We start from the raw sequence: 18,443 nt of genomic DNA on the forward strand, positions 1-18,443 counted from the left end.
GGTTTAAGGGTTGGGGCGCAGTTTTGTTCCATGTCTAAATATCTCAACACTGGATGGATTAAACTGGGTTCAGACATCTCTGACTTTTCATCTAATGCCACAATCAAAATCTGACCTTGACACAATTTGTCCAAAACTTTACACATTCCCATCAGCCTCAGCACTTTGTTGTTTGTGCTCTGTACTTATTAGTAAATGCTACAAGCTGACAAGCACATGATGTTGAACAATGTAAGCATTATACATTATACAACGTGTTAGCATGTCACTGCAAGCATGCTGACATCCACAGAATTCAGCTCAAAGGACCGCTGAGCCTATGTACAGTGTTCAACCCCACACCACCATGACTACAGAGTCTCAAAAGGAACCAATAGGCTGAGTGCCACCGACATGGGGAAGAAAGTTGAAAAGTGTTGAGAAATAGTCTAACATACTATTGATTTTTTCTGAGATGATATATAAAACCCTGAAATGCTTCTTAGCAGCTTTAACACGACAAAAAAACAACATCAAAGTCAGCAGCTCAGACAAATAACGGCCATACATCACAGAAACAGAAAGGGGTTGGCAGACAATTAATATGCATCACTTTCTATGGTGATTACACTCCTATAACACTGAATTATACTAGCAATTTAGTGTAATTCAGAAGGACATCTTGGTTAATAACTTGAAAGGGGCAGTGGCGCAAATCATGCGCTCGGGGGTACACTGTTGGTAATCCCGAGGGAAAGAGCAGCATATCTGCAGAGGGAGATTAAATGTACATGGCAATGCACCCAATTACTCTGAAATAGAAAACAATGATGGGCATTTCATAGCAATTTTTAGTTCTGGGAACAATCTTTGGATTTTACTAGGACATTTCAAGGACAGTTCCTGCCAGGTGATAAGGTACCAGTCGCAGTTACTGTCTTTTGCCTCATAGGACTTTCAGTCAGAAAGTACATTGTCAAATAACCATAATAAAAATAAAAAAAAAATCTGTTTCCGTCCAGGAGTTTGATAGAGGCAGCGGTAGACAGTCCATGAAAGGCACAAAGGGAGTGTTTAAGCTATGGTGGGTCTTTCAAGGCCTTCTTGGTATTTAAATGTCTTTTTCAGCCGATGCGCTCGTGAATTTTAGTAACTGGAGGGCAGGAGTCAGCACTGACAAAAAGAGTGGAAAACCAACTCAGGCCAAAACCTAACGAGTACCAAACATTCACTTTTGCATATTCATGTAAGTTTGGATGGATATGAACACGCAACTACCAAGCACATACAAACAGTCTACAAAAGCCTGGAGTTTCATCCAGGAGAGAAAGTTAGTGAGACAGTGAAATAGAGCATCTATTTTTGTCCTGATGGAACGCACACTGATTGCCTGCAGCTCAGATCTCTGCTGTGATTGGCTGACAATCAAACACTGCTGAGTTTAGTTTAAAGGTTAGAGGCAATCAGTGTAATTTGTTAATGATACAAGGCTTTGGTTTCATCATAGCCTGCCACAGTGAGCTAGCAGAACAAGTTAAACACTTTGTCTATAAAGTCAGCCATTCTGGATACGACTGCAACCCCACGGCTGCAAGATGAGATCATTTTTTCTATTGTATTGCAAAATATATGAGCTTGGTTACATGTCATTATGTTTTTTGTTTTGCATAGGTGGCTACAGGCAAAAGAGCTATTAATTTTAAAAAGCTTAAAGTGCTTTTACCAGCCCAGCTCAGTCATGTGATTGACTGTTGTTGTGTCGAACCGTATTAAAAAGTGAAGCCAGAGCCTGTTAGTGAGTGAGGCCTGGTTGTGAGGGAGTTGACAGTCTCACCTAAAGGCTTCGATGAGTCTCTCCACTTTCTGTGCCTCTCCCTGAACACGGACATGAGCCTGGAACTTTCTCAGGGCTTCGTCGAGCTCCATGCCTGAGAAATCCATCTCATCCACAACACAACTGTGAAGGGACAGACAGAGAAAAAACAAAAGAGGAAGGAAAGTGAGACTGATTTAGTGTGTCACTGTAATGAGAAGGTGAGTGAGTGAGTGTGCATGCACACACAAGGATGAGAACCCTGATGGCAAATCTTCCTCTTACAGTCATGCTTCCATTAAATAACCACTGACCTGGAAGATGCACATAGAGACAACATGTTTGGACATGCATGCACACACACACACACACACACACGTACACTTTGTGCAAAAATCAATGTGGAAGAGGGGTCTGACAACATTGGGAGATAAGATGGAAGGAAAGAGAGGTATGAGAGGATGAAAATAATGATATCTTAAGTGCAAGAGGGGAAAGAAAGTACTTGAAAGGCTGAGGACAGGCTGTAGCAATGGAAGAAGTACATACACAAGACTGCGCGTTTATTTCATGTGTGTATTTTTGTGTGTCTATGTGTCTGAATAAAAGAAAGTGAGGGTGTGCGCTTGTGTGTGTGCAGTGCAGTGACCTATTTCTACAGTCTCTGCAACAACCTCAGCAAAAAGCCTCTCTTTCCTGGATCTGTGTCTACACTGGTTGGATGCAAAAAGGGTGAGGGTGAAAGCATTAAGTAAATGTGTTTTTTCATGGATGTGTTACAAGTGCAGCATATGAAGTGTGTGTTTGTGTCACTGTGTGTGTAGCTGTAAGAGCATGTCCCAATAGCTTGTTCTATTTTAGATATTTTAAAATACCTGAACACATCAAAGTCAGAGTCTAACAAATCGCTCATTTAATCTTTTATCTCCTCTCTTTAGATACAATTGAAAGCTCCAGAACTGCAACAAAATGGACATAAAGGTGGGATTATTTCCAAGGTCATGGAGAAACTTTGATCGTTCACTTTAAAGTAGCCATGGAGGAGAAGTCCTAAAGGTGTTATATGATGTAATTCAAAGTTTGAGTATCTGCATTTCAGTGGCTATTAAGCAAACGCAGTCTGCTGATGACGAAAAAATAATAAATGGAGCTTGAGGTGAGTCAAGTCATTTAGTGAAGTAGCAAATAATAATAATAATCCAATCAAGTCTGCAGTTATGAATGCTAATAAGATGTTGATAAAATGATTTTTGTCCAGATGCTCCGCAGTTCATTAGATGAGCCTTCATGGTGTGCTAAAAGATGTCATGCAGGAAGACGAATTGTTCACAACCTGGCAGCTCAAAATCTTATTAAAGGGGCACTTCATCAATTTTACATATTATGGTGGGTTTACTTGTCATGAGGAACACTCCACCTGTAAAAACATCTTGTATAGGAGCTTCTCTCTCTCTAGAGCAATAAGTCTAATGATGACAACAGACTTGTGTTGGCTTGGGTGTATTTGGGGACTATTAAGTTTGAAATTTGGGATGTGTAGGCTTTGTTCATTTGATTTAAGTATTAAGAAATCATTTATTACCATTAATAAAGCCATTTGTTAAACTCTAAAATAAAAAAAAGAATGTCTTTTTCGAAAGTGGTATCAAGTTATTTATAAACGTTGTAAAACCCAAAGTCATTTCCATGAGAACTGAGAGGACTCCAGCCACTGATCAAGACGAGATGAGATGAAGTTGAAAGTCACAACATAAGCACACACATATATATATATATATATGTATGTGTAACATGTTTGTGTTGCCATGTATAAATAATGAGGACTTACTCAAGGACATCTCTGTTGAATTGCAGCTTGCTGTTCCCCAAGAACTCTCCAATCATCTGTCTGCTCAGGCCCTTCCTTTGCAGCAAGAAGTGAGCGACTCCGATTGCTGTGTCCGGGACGAAACCACGCGTGATCAGGAAGTGGATGCCTCTCTCTGGGTTCCTGCCCACGGATAGCCAGCAGCAGAAAAGCGGTTAGTGTTAAGAGTCAAACGGTGCGTGTGAGATGTTTTTGTGCGTCCAGGCGAATAGGTGTGTTGGCCTGAGTGAGATAGAAAATGCGTAACAGTATATTTAAAGGAAAGCATGTTTAATGTGTGTGTGTGAATGAGGGAAAATTAGTAAATGCGTGTGAGGAAGCACAAAGAGAAAGAAGGAAAGGAAATGTGCATTCATGCACAAAAAGCTTTTAGCTCTGGACTTTTGGATCAGTCCCACTGTCACTGATGCATGTGAGTTAATTTACTTTCATTTGTATTAACTAATAATAAGTGCAGGCCAACCGTGGACTCTATTTATAGAAACTGAGAGGCTCTCTTATTGTTCATGACCTCCTTGACTGCTCTCTCTCGCCTCTTTGAATGCATTTTTTTTCTCTCTGTCATCTTTCTCCCTCTTCCTCTCTTCATCCTCTGCCTCGCTCTCTATCTCCTTTTTGGGTTGACATCACGACATCACAAGATAGCACTGAACGGGCAGCTCCTCCCAACTATTACAAACACTAATGAGCAGCTGCTTAGAGCAGTTTTGCTGTGCTGTTGGAGATTTGTTGGACACTGCCAGTAATAAGTGTGCTTAAAACCCTGAGCCACAGGGTGCAGAAATATTTTTTTTCTGTGTGTCAGCGTGCATGTATGTGTTGCCAGCCCACTCACACATTGAAGAGATTGAGTCCAATACGGTAGAGGCGTTTGCGGTGTGTGTCTGTGGACAGTGTTGGCGATCGGCAGGAGGCTGGATCCTGGCAGCGGTCCCTGGGCAGAGAGACAACAAGAGCCTGCAGTGCCTCAGGGCTTGGCCCTCCGGGGATCTGCTGAGGATGAGTGTAGTGGTACTGCTGGTACTGGGTGTAAATCTGTGCAGGTTGCTGGTTAGACTGGGCTGAGGTGGAGATAGAGGTGGAAGTAGAGGTAGAAGTGGAGGTGGACCCCAGTATATCTGAGCCACTCTCCCCCTCCACACCTCCTCCTCCTTGAGCTGGCACTGCTGAACCCCTCCTGGATCCAAAATCAGCAATTTCCAGCTCCTCGCTGGGTGGAGGTGCAGGAAACTCTGGTTCCTCTGCTGACAGACTGTCTCCTCTCCCAGCCATCCCACTCACAGAAGTCTTCCTGCTGCCCGGCTCTCCTCCACCTGCATTGCCTAAGGAGGTGGTGGTTGTGGTGGTGGCGGAGGAGATGGTGTAGGAGCTATTGCTGTCAATGTGAACAGTGACATCTCTGAAGGCCATGAGCAGTGAGCTGGCACTGCGGGGTAGACAAGCGCTCTCAGCAGCTGCACGAAGGGCGCCAGGGTCCATCAGTAGCCCCTTACTCTCCCCGCTCTCCGACAAGCTCCAACCACGAAGGGCGTCGTCAATTGACTGGGCCAAAGAATGAAGCTGCAGATGTGAAGATTAAAAAAAATGTGTTGAGAAACATTTCTGATACCAGAGCGGTTGCTATTTTGTGGCTTTTTTTATTACTAAGAAATACAAATAGATAAGCAGTGATGGAAACATGGCTGCCTATCAAGCCAGCGAAGTCAGCCAGTGTAGTGCAGTGTAAACAGATAAAACGTGGATACAAGGCCACTGAGAATCTACTCTTTGCTGGTGTGAGGGCTTGGGATTAGACAAATTTAAATTTTGACATGATAGTGGCATTAGATGGAATATAACACGTACGTCTGTACAAAAAGTTATGCCAATCTACCTTGGAGATGTTTAGATATTTCAAAAGATAAGTGAAAACTTGGACCTGCTGGTGGCAATCAATGAAAAGTGAAGGTATCAGTACATTCATCCTCTCGACACCATGAAAGTCTGAACAAAATTTCATGGCATTCACTCTAACAACTGTTAAGATATAGTTGAAAGAGATGTTCTTCACACATCCTCCAGCCGTGTTCTCAGTTCAAGGACAGAAAACCTGAGATAATTTAGTCTCACCCAAAATGGTGATCGACATTGCCGTTATTAGAGCCATTCTGGTAGCCGGTGACTTAAACTTATATCAAGTTAATGAAACCTTATTATTATTATTCTTGAACTGTTTTACATCCCCACTTAAACTACCTCTACAGGAGGTGTAGCTTGAAATAAAAACACTCACTTGTTCAGAGAAGCAGTCCTCCAGCTGCGTCAGTGTTTGTCCAGGGGTTTGAGGAGGGGCTTGGCCAAGGACAGGAGAGGGAGCAGGTCCTGGGGCAGACGCAGGGGAAGGGGGCAGAGAGGTGGAGCGACACGGGGGTGGAGGAGGAGTTTTGGAGCGTAAAGGTATCTGTCCTCCCCCTGGATGCAGGCTGTAACTGTGTCTCTGGGTTGAGTTCCGGTTTCGGCCTGAAGGGCTGGGCTGGCGTAGGGAGATCCGGCGGGGTAACTTACTCTCCGACAGAGAGTTACGGATCTTCTGGAAGTTTTTGCTCAGCTGATACTGCCGGAAGGCCGTCTGGATACGCCGGGCTGCCCGCCTTGCTATGAGATGGCCTCCATATTTCTGCTCCAAGTCTTCTATCTGGAGATGGCGAGGAAAGAAGTGAGGAGGTGTGAGTTTAAATATCAAACATGTTTACAAGGCTTTGAAATTCATTGATGACACTGCAAGAGTGATTTTGAAAAGCACACAGTAGCTACTGAAATATATTTATTCATCCACCAGCAGACAAACATCATGTTGCCATTTTATGCCCATGTCTACAAAAGATCAAAAGAATCTGAGCAGTGCCTGAGTCATAAAATTCACACTCACACTCTTCTTCTTAGAAGTATCCTTCTTACTTATCTGTCCACTATTTTAAAACTGGTGAGGGTTTATAGTATTAAAGCCAAAGTAAACATCATTTATCATCATTCAACTGCTAATACTGTCTGAAGGGCCACGGGAAGGAGGACGGATGGACTGTGACAAAGGTGCTGTTGAGAAAATGAGAAAAGTAAACACCCGCACAAGCCTATTTCTGTGCCGTTTGTTGGCACAGCAACTCAACCCAAAATCTCAGCTTCCTCCAGAATTTCTTGCCCTCCTATTTTTTTTTTTAGCAAGTGGGAGACGATGGAGGGGAAGTGGGAGGCAAGAGAAGAAGAGACAGAGAGGGAGAAAAAGGAGGACAGCCACACATGTGTCTGTGTGCACACGCACACACACATACACACAGTCATATACTAACACTCACACTGAAGCAGCAATGGCAGTAGCAACAGCAGACCCTTCAGCAGTTTGGTATGAGAAATAAAGACATCTCCAGCCGCCAGAAGCAGTTATTAGCTGTTACCATGACAACCTAGCATCTTTCGTGTTCCTGTCGCTGTGGCAGCCATATCGCTGGTGTTCTTTTTCATGTCAACACGGACAGAAATAGATCTGAATGGCAATCTTTTTTGTCACGCATGGCACATTGTCAAATGATCATCCCTCACACACCTCCTCACACTAAAACAGGTGGAGGAGTCAGTATTCACTCCTTTCCACCATGTGCTTACTTAGCCCACACTCACACACTTTAAAAAATAGAAGCCATACCTGTTTGTTTTTATTTTCCAGGCTGATCTCGTACTCGCTGGGTCCCTCTCTCTTGGTCCCCTCCACTTCATGTCCACCGCCAGAGGACGTTCCATCCTCCAGGCTCAGCATCTGTCCGCTGCCACAGAAATAAGAACAGAAAGATATCAGTCCTCCCTACTGACCTTCAAAACTCAGCTCTGTTATCGCAGCGGCAGGTCATCAACTATGTGGAGTGTGAGGAGGTTTAGGAGGGAGCAGGTGGAAAGTGATGTGTGGCTCTGGTGGCTCGGGGCAAGGATGACTGAGTTTATATGTCCAGTCCTATTTGGTCAGATTTATGGCTCCACTGAAGTTTGCAGAAATAAAAATCTGAATGTGGGACTAGGATGAAAATACCTTTGTTTTTAAATTGACTTGTGCTGTGTTCAAAATCATTCCCTCCTTCATAAATTACTCTTTCCTTAAAACAACTTCACACTATATCAGGGTGGCAAGCATCAATATTTTCATTGCCATCTCAATCAAAAATGTCTATCAAAACCTTGTCAACCAACAGTCTATAACGTAAGATGTCCAGAGATAGAAACATCAAATAAGCCCGAGGAGTTTGAGGTTAGACGGTATATATTTCACAAAGAAAGTCAGAAAAAGAAATATTGTTATGTGTGGTAGACTTTAATCCTTTCTTATTTCCTACCTGGGTGATCAGCATTCAAACCTACAGATTCATCTTGTGAGAGTCCAGACTGTCAGATTGGCAACCAATGAGCTAATCTAATCATTTCAGCCCTATTTCATCATGTGCAGTAAATTCAGATCACCATTTTGTGCCTCTCTGGCTGAGGTGTAGTGTCGTAGCATAAATGAAGCCTTGCGCTAGTTCAAGCAGGCACCGTTGTCATTCTATAGTCACATGTTTGATGCAGCCTGCAGTCATGTATATCCATGATTCATCTCTCATGTTCTACTTAAACATTGAATATTCAATTATGCGCACACTCATAATATCGACTTCACATCTCCAGCACAGCAGGCAATGTATGCACACGAACATTCATCAGTTGGGTACTTCCAACCTTAAAAATCAATCTGCTCCCAGACTGGACTGGATACTTTGGTCAGTCAGATTAAAATAGTGAGAAGCATAAATAGTAGGTAGCAAATAGGAAGTGTTTTTGGACACAGCTATGGAGATAAAAGAATAGTTCACAGTTGGACCTGCACTCTGGAATGGTCATCCATGTTTCATCACATGTTTGCCATGGAAATCAGTGCTGAGACTCTGAAAGCTGATATGTTTCCATGGAAATGGCATTTGTGAGAACATCTCTGCGGCAGATGCAATGAAAGTCTCCTATATAGTGATAAAAATGACCTCTTTTATAACATTTTTTTCTATCTTGTGCTGCTTGGATTACATTATTGGATAATAAGGTGATGAGGTTATATAAGCAAAAACACTGGCAGCAATGCAAGGCGATAAAAGACAGACTATTATATCCTCAAAGTCAAACATGACTTGCAGGAAAAATAAGGGAATAACCATTTCTGATGCAATAGATATTTAATAAACAGTCAATTCTGTAGCTGGAAGCAAAAACTTCACAAAAATATATTTAAATCCAGCCTGAATCTGACACAACAAAGTCGACTGTGGAGGCTGGTAGAGTGTACCATACTCTTCACATAATCCCAGCTCCTGTCCACAGATGGAACAATGTTCTTCTCCATGACAGCATTATCATAATTCTGTGAAAGCCATGTAAGGCTTACCGAGCAAATTACTGCCATGACACAGCAGAACGTGACCTTTTTACCCAAGTTCTTTTCTGTTGTGGACAAATTCAGCTTTTTTTCATTTTGGTTACATTTATAAAGGAAGAGTGTAGTGGTCTCTGGCATCACACCACTTCCTAAAGGCACTGATATTCAGCAGCTTTTATAGGTTGGACTGATGTAAGCACAGAGGTATGATCACACCCTAAGAGGTTTTATAATGGTGTGCAATTATGAGTGTGTGTGTATATGTGTGTGTGTGTGTGTGTGTGTGTGTGTGTGTGTGTGTGCATGAAATTGTGTGCTTGTGCAATCTTTTTTTTTCCCACCCAGATAATGCTTACTCTAATAATTTTTACACAAAGGGGATTTGTGCAAAACAGGACTGCGGGAGACTAAAAAGCCTGCTCATGGTTAAATAATGAGTGCATCACTAAAGTTCCTCTTTTGTTTTCTTTGATTGCTGTGAAAGCAAATATCCTGCGTCCCCAGCTAAAAATCAGAGATAGGGCCAGAGACGCTTGGTCATATCTTTCAACGAGATAAAAGTTGGAGAAAAAAACAGAGCGAAAAAATGAGAACAGAGCTCAGCCAGACGAAAGACTGAGACAGAAACAAAGAGAGGAAACAGGGAGATTTTCACAGAGGAGACTGTGTTGGTGTGTACATGCTGGAGGCTGCCTCTATCAAAACCTCTATTAAAACACTGCCATGCCCCTACACTGCATCAGAATACATTAGAGTACATTAGAATACATTAGAGGATTTAGAACCAAGAGTTGAGCTATTAATGTATCTGGACAGCAAAAGCCTCCATAATGATATGGACGCTCTGTCTCACACTCTTGCACACATGCTCATATATGTAGTGGCACAAATGCATGTGTGACATCATGGAGGAAGAGACATGAGCGTCTGTGAAATGGCATCATCCTTTATAGACTCAGAGTACTGTACTCACACACACAAAGGTGGAGTAGAGGAGAGAAAAGGCATGGCAGGTTAGTCCAGAGGCAGATTTCATGAAATCTCCTGGGAGGTTTTTGTGCTCCAATGGATTTAATGGCTGACAGTCAGTGAACAGAGGTGGTGCAGGTTTGCTGCCACCAGGCACACACAACTTCACATGATGATAATAATGAGCCACGGTGTTACACGCCTCCTCTACTGTACATCACATCGTCTCAGGTGGCAGTCCACTGCTGCTGTGCCATTATCTTATTCAATCAGGGCTATGTGGGTGTAGATGTTAAGTCATCAGATCAGAGAAAAGAGAGGGATTGCAGACCAGCAGATGGTGTTATTAACATAAACAGAATGAGAGAGTGAATTGATAGAGAGGGATGTGATAGAAATCATCCCGATGAGATGATTAGACGGACAAATAAAGATGAATAAAGAAACAACACAAGGAGGAAAGACATCAAATGAAGACAGATGAGACAGAAAAAGTAGGCATGACTGGGAAAAAGTGGATTTAGACACGGTGCACAGGGGATTAAAAGATGGAAGGTGTTCTGGAGGAGGGAGGGCAAACAGTAATCGTTGAGAAACATGACAAAATCAGCTTTTTTAAAGTTTTACAACGGAGCTCTGCTCATTCAATCCAAGTGATACGTCATACTTTCACACGCCACCCCCCCAAACTCATACAACACACAGACGAGCTGCCCACGTAGAAACAGAAGTGGCCACTGTAGATCCTCAAAGTTGCATTCTCCAGTTACTATGGTAGTGTTAGTTGTTCATAGCGTCATTACTGGGTTGCCATGGGCACTTTTATAGTGGTAATATCAGTTCATACCCCCACCACCTTACTCCTCCCCCCCTTTCTGTCTATATGTGAGTTACCCTTGAGGCTGTAAGAGCTATAGGTTTGTTACGGAGCATTTAACTCTCTCTCTCTCTCTGTGTAACTCCAGGCTCCACATGCCCATAAATACATCATTTCACACTCACATACAGTACTGTGCACACATTAACCGGTATGATTAAAAGCCTGGGTGTGGACGTGATTCAGTTTAAAGACACATACATTGGAAGAAATGGTAGAGCGCACCTACCGCAGAGAAAAGTGTGGAACTAAAGGTGTTTGTGATTGGTCGTTCTTACCCGGATGAGCCAGTGGTGTCAGTCTCTGGATGTTCAGGGGCGGGGCAGCAAAACTGATGCAGCACATCACTCCTGTAGAAGGGCAGATGAGAGAGGAGGTGGAGAGGTAATCAAAGGGAGGAAAGAGGAGAGGAGGACAGCATTCAGAAGGACAGTATGTCATGCAGTTATTATTGGCTGCTACTGGATGTTTGCTTTGTTTCCATATTCCTCCTTATGTTCATTCCTAGTCTAACATCCCAAAGGATCCCGAAGAAGCTCTCATTAGACTCTTCTGGATTATTTCCATGGGTTCTGTTTACAATCTGGCACTGATCCCGGGGTAAATACCCTATGTAGGTCAATTCAAGGCTGGGAACGCTTAGAATGAGTGTGAGCATTTATATGTACTGTGTCTGGATGGGCTGGTTTATGCCCCCCTCCCCTTCAATTCATCAGATCTGTGGTGATTTAGCAGAATTCCCAAACCCAATCTGGACAGATGGTTACTTAAGCTCTGTTTCCACTTCTTCAGTACGCCTCTCTCATACATTTTACATTTACAGTCATATTTTAGGCATCTTGCCTAGTGAGTGAAACAAACAAAGGTAAATAAGCAAACAGAATTAAACAAAGCCATGTTGTGTTTAAGCTGGTGCATAGACCAACCCTTTGACCTTCTGAATGCACAACAGCTTCCATCTCTAGAGATGTAAAAATGACCATGGTTGTATCTTCTTCTGTTTTTAAGGAGGTGGGGATGACAATGAGCTGAAAGCATTCGGATGACAGTACATTTCTTGGTTACGCTACAATAAGTCTTCTGACCTGGGCGCAGCATATTCCTTATGACACAGACCCACAGTGACAGGCACTCAGAGTCACCGCAAGACTCAGTGTGACAGTCTGAGCTATAAAAAGCTACATTTTCACAGCAACTTCCACAGACTTAAAGAGACAATAATGTTTTTTTTAACATCTTTGATCAACAGACCTCACAGTTGGCATCTATGAATAAGACTCCTCCATCTGTTGTAACACCTAAGTCACCACTGACGCCCCTCAGACAGACACTCACGCAGACATACTGTACATACATGAATCATTTGTTTTTCCACTTAGCAGTACTTCTGCAGCTGATCATGGTGTTTGGTCTTTGAGAGAACGCTTTGGAGCCCCAGTGTTGCATTCATGCAGTTCTTTAATAGATTCTAGGGGGTAAAAAGAAATCTCTAAAACAATTATGTTAAATCTCAGCATCTCTTGCCCATGTCTCAAAGACCAGGATCAAAGAACCATAACCAAGTTAATACACTACCTACAATCAGTCACGTTAATCAGCATGAATCAATCAGACTCTCATGCATCGTGACTGATAGAGTTTTTCCCCCCTGGTTACTAGCATGTTAATATAATTCAGCATTTTAATACTTGATCAAATTTACCCTTGATCTACATAAAGGTTTTTGATGTGTGAGATTAGTTTATTTCTATATTGAAACTATTTGACGTTTGGAAAAAAATAAAAATAAAAATCCATGTCCTTTCAGAGTTAATGCATTTCTTTAATCTGCCTCCTCTTTTATATATAAACTAATTAAAGACCTGTGAATCCGTGCAGTACAAATGTACAGGCACCTTCTATAGGTTGTTTTTCACAAGGTCAAAGTCAGTGTATAGTGTAGTGTCTAACACACACCTGGTTGACAGACGTGTAGGTAAATTAAATCATGTGGGAGAAAATTGAATTCCCGCACAGCACAGTGTCAGCAGTTTATTAGAGACATAATGTTTCAGTCATGGACCTTTGTCAGGCATTAAATTCACAATGTGAAACAACAACATATTGATATTAAAGCCACAGGCTGTAAAAACAAAAGTCTCATCAAGAGACAATTACCACATCAATAATAAATAACATCCTTAAAGGAATAATTTGACCTTTTGGGAAATACACTTCTTTTCTTTCATGCTGAGGTTCAGAAGATTTATACCACCCTCATCTCTGCATGATTAATATAAAGGTACTACCACACATAGCCTATAGCATAAAGACTGGAATAACCAAAGTGCAAAAATAACAAGTTGTGTCTCTATTGGCTGGACAGAGCAACAAGTAGAGACTCCATGGAAGTTACCTGGAACAAAAATCCCTGTAAAACCACAGCTTGCTGTTTTTACTTTTTGGGTTTTGTGCAAATTAAACTAACAAGATATAATGAACTTTAGAGTATTTATGCTAAACTAAGCTTGCTGGTGCTTTTTGTATCTATGTTTTCATTTAACTCTTAGCAAATAAACATTTTTATCAAACTGTTGATCCATTGCTTTTAAAATGAGACAGCAGAATATAAACAAAAACAGAAAAATAGGAAATTGTTGGGTCTCTGCAAATAATAGCTCGACAGTCTACACCTACTCTATATGGAAGGTTATAAGAAAACTTCTGTTATGATTTTGGGCTATATAAATAAAACTGAATTGAAAAAAAAAATGTCCTAAAAGATTAGATAGTTAGATGATAGAAAGTTAAAAAAGCATTCAAACTCCTTCTGCACATACACACACACACATGCAAAAAAACAACAAAAAAACAACAACAACAACATACTTATACAAATTAAAGTTTAAATATGAGTTAGAGGAGAGAGATCAAACAATAAACTTTGGGCCAAAATGTAAAAGCACTGAACTTGCAATGTTCACTCCTGCTCGCAGACAGAGCTAAATTATTCTGCCAGGCTGATATAAAACAGTTCATCTCTGTACAAGAGACCATGCGGCTTGAATCCCTGCACACGCTCATACTCGTACACACACACACTCTGCAGGTCCATCCATCTGTCTGTACAAGGCACACACACATAAGGGCCATCCGTCTCCAACAACGCTTACAAAGAGAACAGGTGAATATTTTAACAGTACATTCCTCCTTCTGTCGGCCCATGTTCGCTGTCTCTCTGCGCTCCATCCTCACTCACACGACCTCTCTCTCCTCTGTCCTATTTTGTACTTAAATGTCATCAGTATCCAGGAGAGTGTTGACATGCAGATAGAACAGCTCCATTTGGGCTCAAAACATTGCCAGTACATTGTGTGCACCTCCCACTGCACCATGGGAGGACACAACCTGTCCCTTTATTAGAGCCTAGATACTGATACTGAATTTCGTTGTCGTTTTCTGGATTTTGTCCTGTAAAAATAAGTTTTCATACATATGAGACAACATGTACACTGCTATAGGCCAATATCATACGATAAATGCATATTGATATATATGGGTCGGGCTCTAGTCCTGCCTATTTATCCGTCAGCAAGATAAACGTCACGTAAACTCTAGAGACAGCTCTCCACCTCTGTGAACTGAAACCCACCCCCCTCTTCTATCCTCTCATCGCCACTTCCTCCATTTTTCCTCCATCTCTCTCAGCCTCCTTCCCATTCACTGGGTCCACTCCAATGTCAGCCTCAAGCTCCTTCCTCTAGACACCTCCAAGGGCTCCATCAAAGACAACGAATGAGCGTGCGTCTCTCTTTTTTTTTTCTCTCTCTCTCTCTCTGCCTTTCTATCTCCTGAGAATGGCTGATTACCGTTCGCTCCATGGGCTAAGTGGGGCAGATAGGAGGCTCAGCTGGAGAGAGACACACACAGAGAATGAGCGGAGGAGAGGAACCTGTCTCACCCCCACATAGGCCCATCCACGTGCCTCGGCTGCACTGACAACAATGTAAAGCACACAAACACACTCACAGTCAACCCTATGCATGCAGCCCACATGTAATTTAACTGCAGGGCAAAGGAAAGCTGAGTTGCATTAACATCCAGATAAAAGCATACGTGTGAAAGACAGCAACACATGCACCATACAAGCACACAAAAACATGCTGACACAGACAAGTGGCTGACAACAGGAAGAGCAGGGGGCATCATCTGACTTCCAATCAGCTGCAGAGAGGATGCACCAACCAATGACAGGAAGGTGAATCCTCTAAAAATTCAAGTGAAAGCCTGACCCCCTCCCCTCCTCCCTCACCTGCCTGGACAGCCAGTGGCAAAGCAAGAAATGAAGCGAAAGCTACTCATCTCATCGGGAGCGACTTAAAATCAATAAGGTAAGGTTGCATTCAAGGACACATCATCAACTACTGCACAACCAGCAAGGCCGTGTAATAAACCCTCTCTGCTGCCTGATCAACTGGTGGATGGCGGTGCTGCTTTCTGCCTGGAGCTTCTTTTTTTTCGATAACAATTAATTTATTGTAATTTCTTCCTCACCAGGAGAAGTAATTTAAATAAAGAACTAGTTTTTGCACCGATTTCCATCAAATAATAGCAAAAAGTTATTACTTTTTGTTAAATAAATGACAAAAAGTTGCAGCAGGATTCAATTCAGGTTTCAGGTTATAGATGAGAGCAACAGGCACTGCACACACACACATACAAACACACACCTCAAGAGCAGATAATGTATGTGGCAGGTTAATCATTTACTGTGCAATTAATATCAGCCCCTTTTTTTTAATATACATGTCTCCCCTTCTGCACTCCTTTGCTCCTCTCAACTCCTCCTCTGTTTTGTGTTGCTCCCTATCAGTGGAGGTGGAGTCCCAGAGAGACCAATCAGGACTCCTGCCGGGATACAACTTATGAACAGAACACACACACACACACACACACACACACACACACACAAGGAATGAGAAAATAAGACCAAAATGGGTTTTTCTCTCATTACTGTTCGTGGTGATGTGATGATATACTATGAGGCTCTGATGCCAAGCAGGGGGTTTATGGTGTGGTGTCTGTGTGTATGTATGAGTGTGTGCACGTGTCTCATCTCACACAGCAACATCAGAGGCCCATGGGTCCCGTGAGAGTTGTCAGATCCCGTGCAGTAATTAATAGAGAAACCAGCAGCAGCATCGCGGACAGCGACTCGCTGTGTCTCATCATCACACGTGAAGCTGCTCCCGTCTCGAGCTGACATTGACCGCTGTGCTGTTTGTTGTGCACACACACACACATACACACATACACACATACACACACATACGTATAGGCCTACAGCTGTTTGTTATGTAATGAGCCAGTGATCGTGATCCAGTTTCTCATTTAAATAATCCACCTCTTCCTCTTCTGGCACAGTCTTCAGCCGACACAGTGAACAGCTGAAAATTGGAAATTTGCAAGCGCCTTCTTCATTAATTAAACGCCTCTCAATCTGCAGCACGTGCACACGCGCGCGTGCACGCTCATAATTATAGGCTACAGTTTTAGAAGGATGCTACAGAAAAAAAAAACTGTGAAGGATTCAAAACAGTCTACTACAAGCACGGTTTGAGGATTTATTTAGGTTATAGGACGATATACTGCAGGGAAGCCAACACCATATAGGAGGTTTTAAAAGATGTATAAGGACCACAAACCTTCTCAAGACTCCATCACAGGCCTGTTTATTCCATATTGGACTATTTTAAGACACACACACACTCATGTGCAAACAAATATAACGTCTACTCACTCGGATTTCCTTGCCACGGCCAAGGATCGACAGAGGGTTGTGGGGGTCATCGGAACCAAAGAGCGACAGCTGTGGAAACTTCCGCAGTTTTCTGGGTCACTTTCAACCGGGGAGATCGTGGATCCATCGGCTGGGACCAGCTGCATGTCCCCCGGGTCCATAGTTTGTGCAGGCGATGGCTGGACCACCGGAGCCGCCTCGACCTGTACTGGGGCAGCCGCATGCTCTGGCTTAGACCCCGCACTAGTCTTAAGCTGAGGGTCCTGAGGGTGGTGGTGGTGCTGTAGGCAGCTGGGGTCGGGGTGATGGTGATGATGGTGATGGTAAGGATGATGCTGTTGTACTCTAACGTCCCGCAGGTGCCTGTTTTCTCCGATGAGCTCGTCCACACGCCGGTCCAGCTCCTCTATCCGGGAGCGCTGCGTCTGGATGAGACTCTGCTGGTTCTGGACGATGGTGGTGAGCTCCCGCAGGTACAGAATCGCCTGCACTGGGTTTTCCAGCAGGCTGGAGCTCATCATAGTCAAGACGAGAGGAGGGAAGAGAAGGAGAAGGAAAAAAATAACTGGTGGAGGGCAGAGAGATGCACAATATGCGTGAGTGCGGATGAGAAGGTGAGATGTCCTCCCGCTGTCCTCTCCTTGATTCTGCTCGGTTGTGGATGAGGCTGCACCGACCGAGCTAGCCTCCGCTTCTCCGGTGGTTACCCTCCCTCCCTCTGTCTCTCTCTCTCTCTTACTGCTGCTGAGTGGTGCTGATGAGAGGAGCCAGATCCAGATGTGACAGAGGGAGGAGGGGAGGAGAGGCGCTGGAAGACGGACGCGTCATTACGCACATTAACGAGAAAACTACGGAGCAAGCACGCACCCTATAGGCTGTTAAAGTAGGTTCAACATCTGAGCAACTCTCCCGTGCCTGGTTTATTGCACACAACATCTAAAAACAGTTTTAAATTGAAGAATGGTAGTTGGAGAGAATTTCATGGGGGGAAAAATATTCTTCTTCGTTATCACACCTAACATAAAAGGTAAACAGCTCTTAAGGCAGCAAACATGCTGGAGGCAATGTGGACATACAGATGCAATCATACACATATTTTCTGGAGTTGCCTAAAAAAATGTTCAATTCTATACTGGTTAATATAACTGATGTGGTGCTGAAGGAAGATAATTACTTAGCCAGAGTACTTACTCACAGCTAGTAGGAAGACCATCACAAGAAAAAGGCTTGATAAGGACCCACCTTGAATTTCTCTCGGGATCAATAAAGTATCTATTTATCTATCTATCACCCAGACATGTCTGGGACCCAGTCTAGTTAAATATATATAGGAAATATTCTTGATGGGAAAAATTACTTATATCTCTAAGAGTGAAAGAAAATGTAAGTTTAAACGTGAATACATCAGAAATGTATAATGTAAAATTTGATTGATAACATAATATTGATTGCAAACTGATGTATTGAAGTGTTCAGGTCAGCAGTACAGTCAAATGTACTACTGGATGTAAGCTCTCTGTGCAGTTGTAAGTTATGTTGATATTTTTTTGTTTTGCTTGCATATGTATAAAAACAATAAAAAACTCAAAGTGGAAAAATGGTTTCAAATCTAGTATGTAGCTTACCAATTTCTTGCAAGAAGAAGAATTTCTCCAGTGTGGGATCAATAAATCTTATCTTATCTTATCTTATCTCATCTTAAACTCTAATTATTATTTTTTTGTTTTGTGTCTT

At 42.6% G+C, this 18,443-nt stretch overlaps 1 protein-coding gene across 2 annotated transcripts in view; it reads right to left on the reverse strand.

Moving 5' to 3' along the window:
• Positions 1–18,323, reverse strand: part of iqsec3b (IQ motif and Sec7 domain ArfGEF 3b) — a 31,067-nt gene extending 12,744 nt beyond the window's left edge. Inside the window, exons 1-7 of one of the 2 annotated variants that reach the window (XM_019273687.2) lie at positions 16,710–18,320; positions 11,209–11,280; positions 7,339–7,456; positions 5,932–6,333; positions 4,495–5,219; positions 3,621–3,782; positions 1,814–1,936 (exon numbers count right to left, since the gene is read on the reverse strand). In XM_019273687.2, the coding sequence (XP_019129232.2) occupies positions 1,814–1,936; positions 3,621–3,782; positions 4,495–5,219; positions 5,932–6,333; positions 7,339–7,456; positions 11,209–11,280; positions 16,710–17,230 (2,123 nt within the window). In that variant the 5' untranslated portion in view covers positions 17,231–18,320. Of the gene's footprint in view, positions 1–1,813; positions 1,937–3,620; positions 3,783–4,494; positions 5,220–5,931; positions 6,334–7,338; positions 7,457–11,208; positions 11,281–16,709 lie in introns of both variants that reach the window. The other variant, XM_019273690.2, reaches the window with a different exon arrangement.
• Positions 18,324–18,443: the final 120 nt, after the last annotated feature.

The sequence above is a fragment of the Larimichthys crocea genome, chromosome XXI (genome assembly GCF_000972845.2).
Source record: "Larimichthys crocea isolate SSNF chromosome XXI, L_crocea_2.0, whole genome shotgun sequence".
In the NCBI taxonomy this organism is placed as follows: domain Eukaryota; kingdom Metazoa; phylum Chordata; class Actinopteri; family Sciaenidae; genus Larimichthys; species Larimichthys crocea.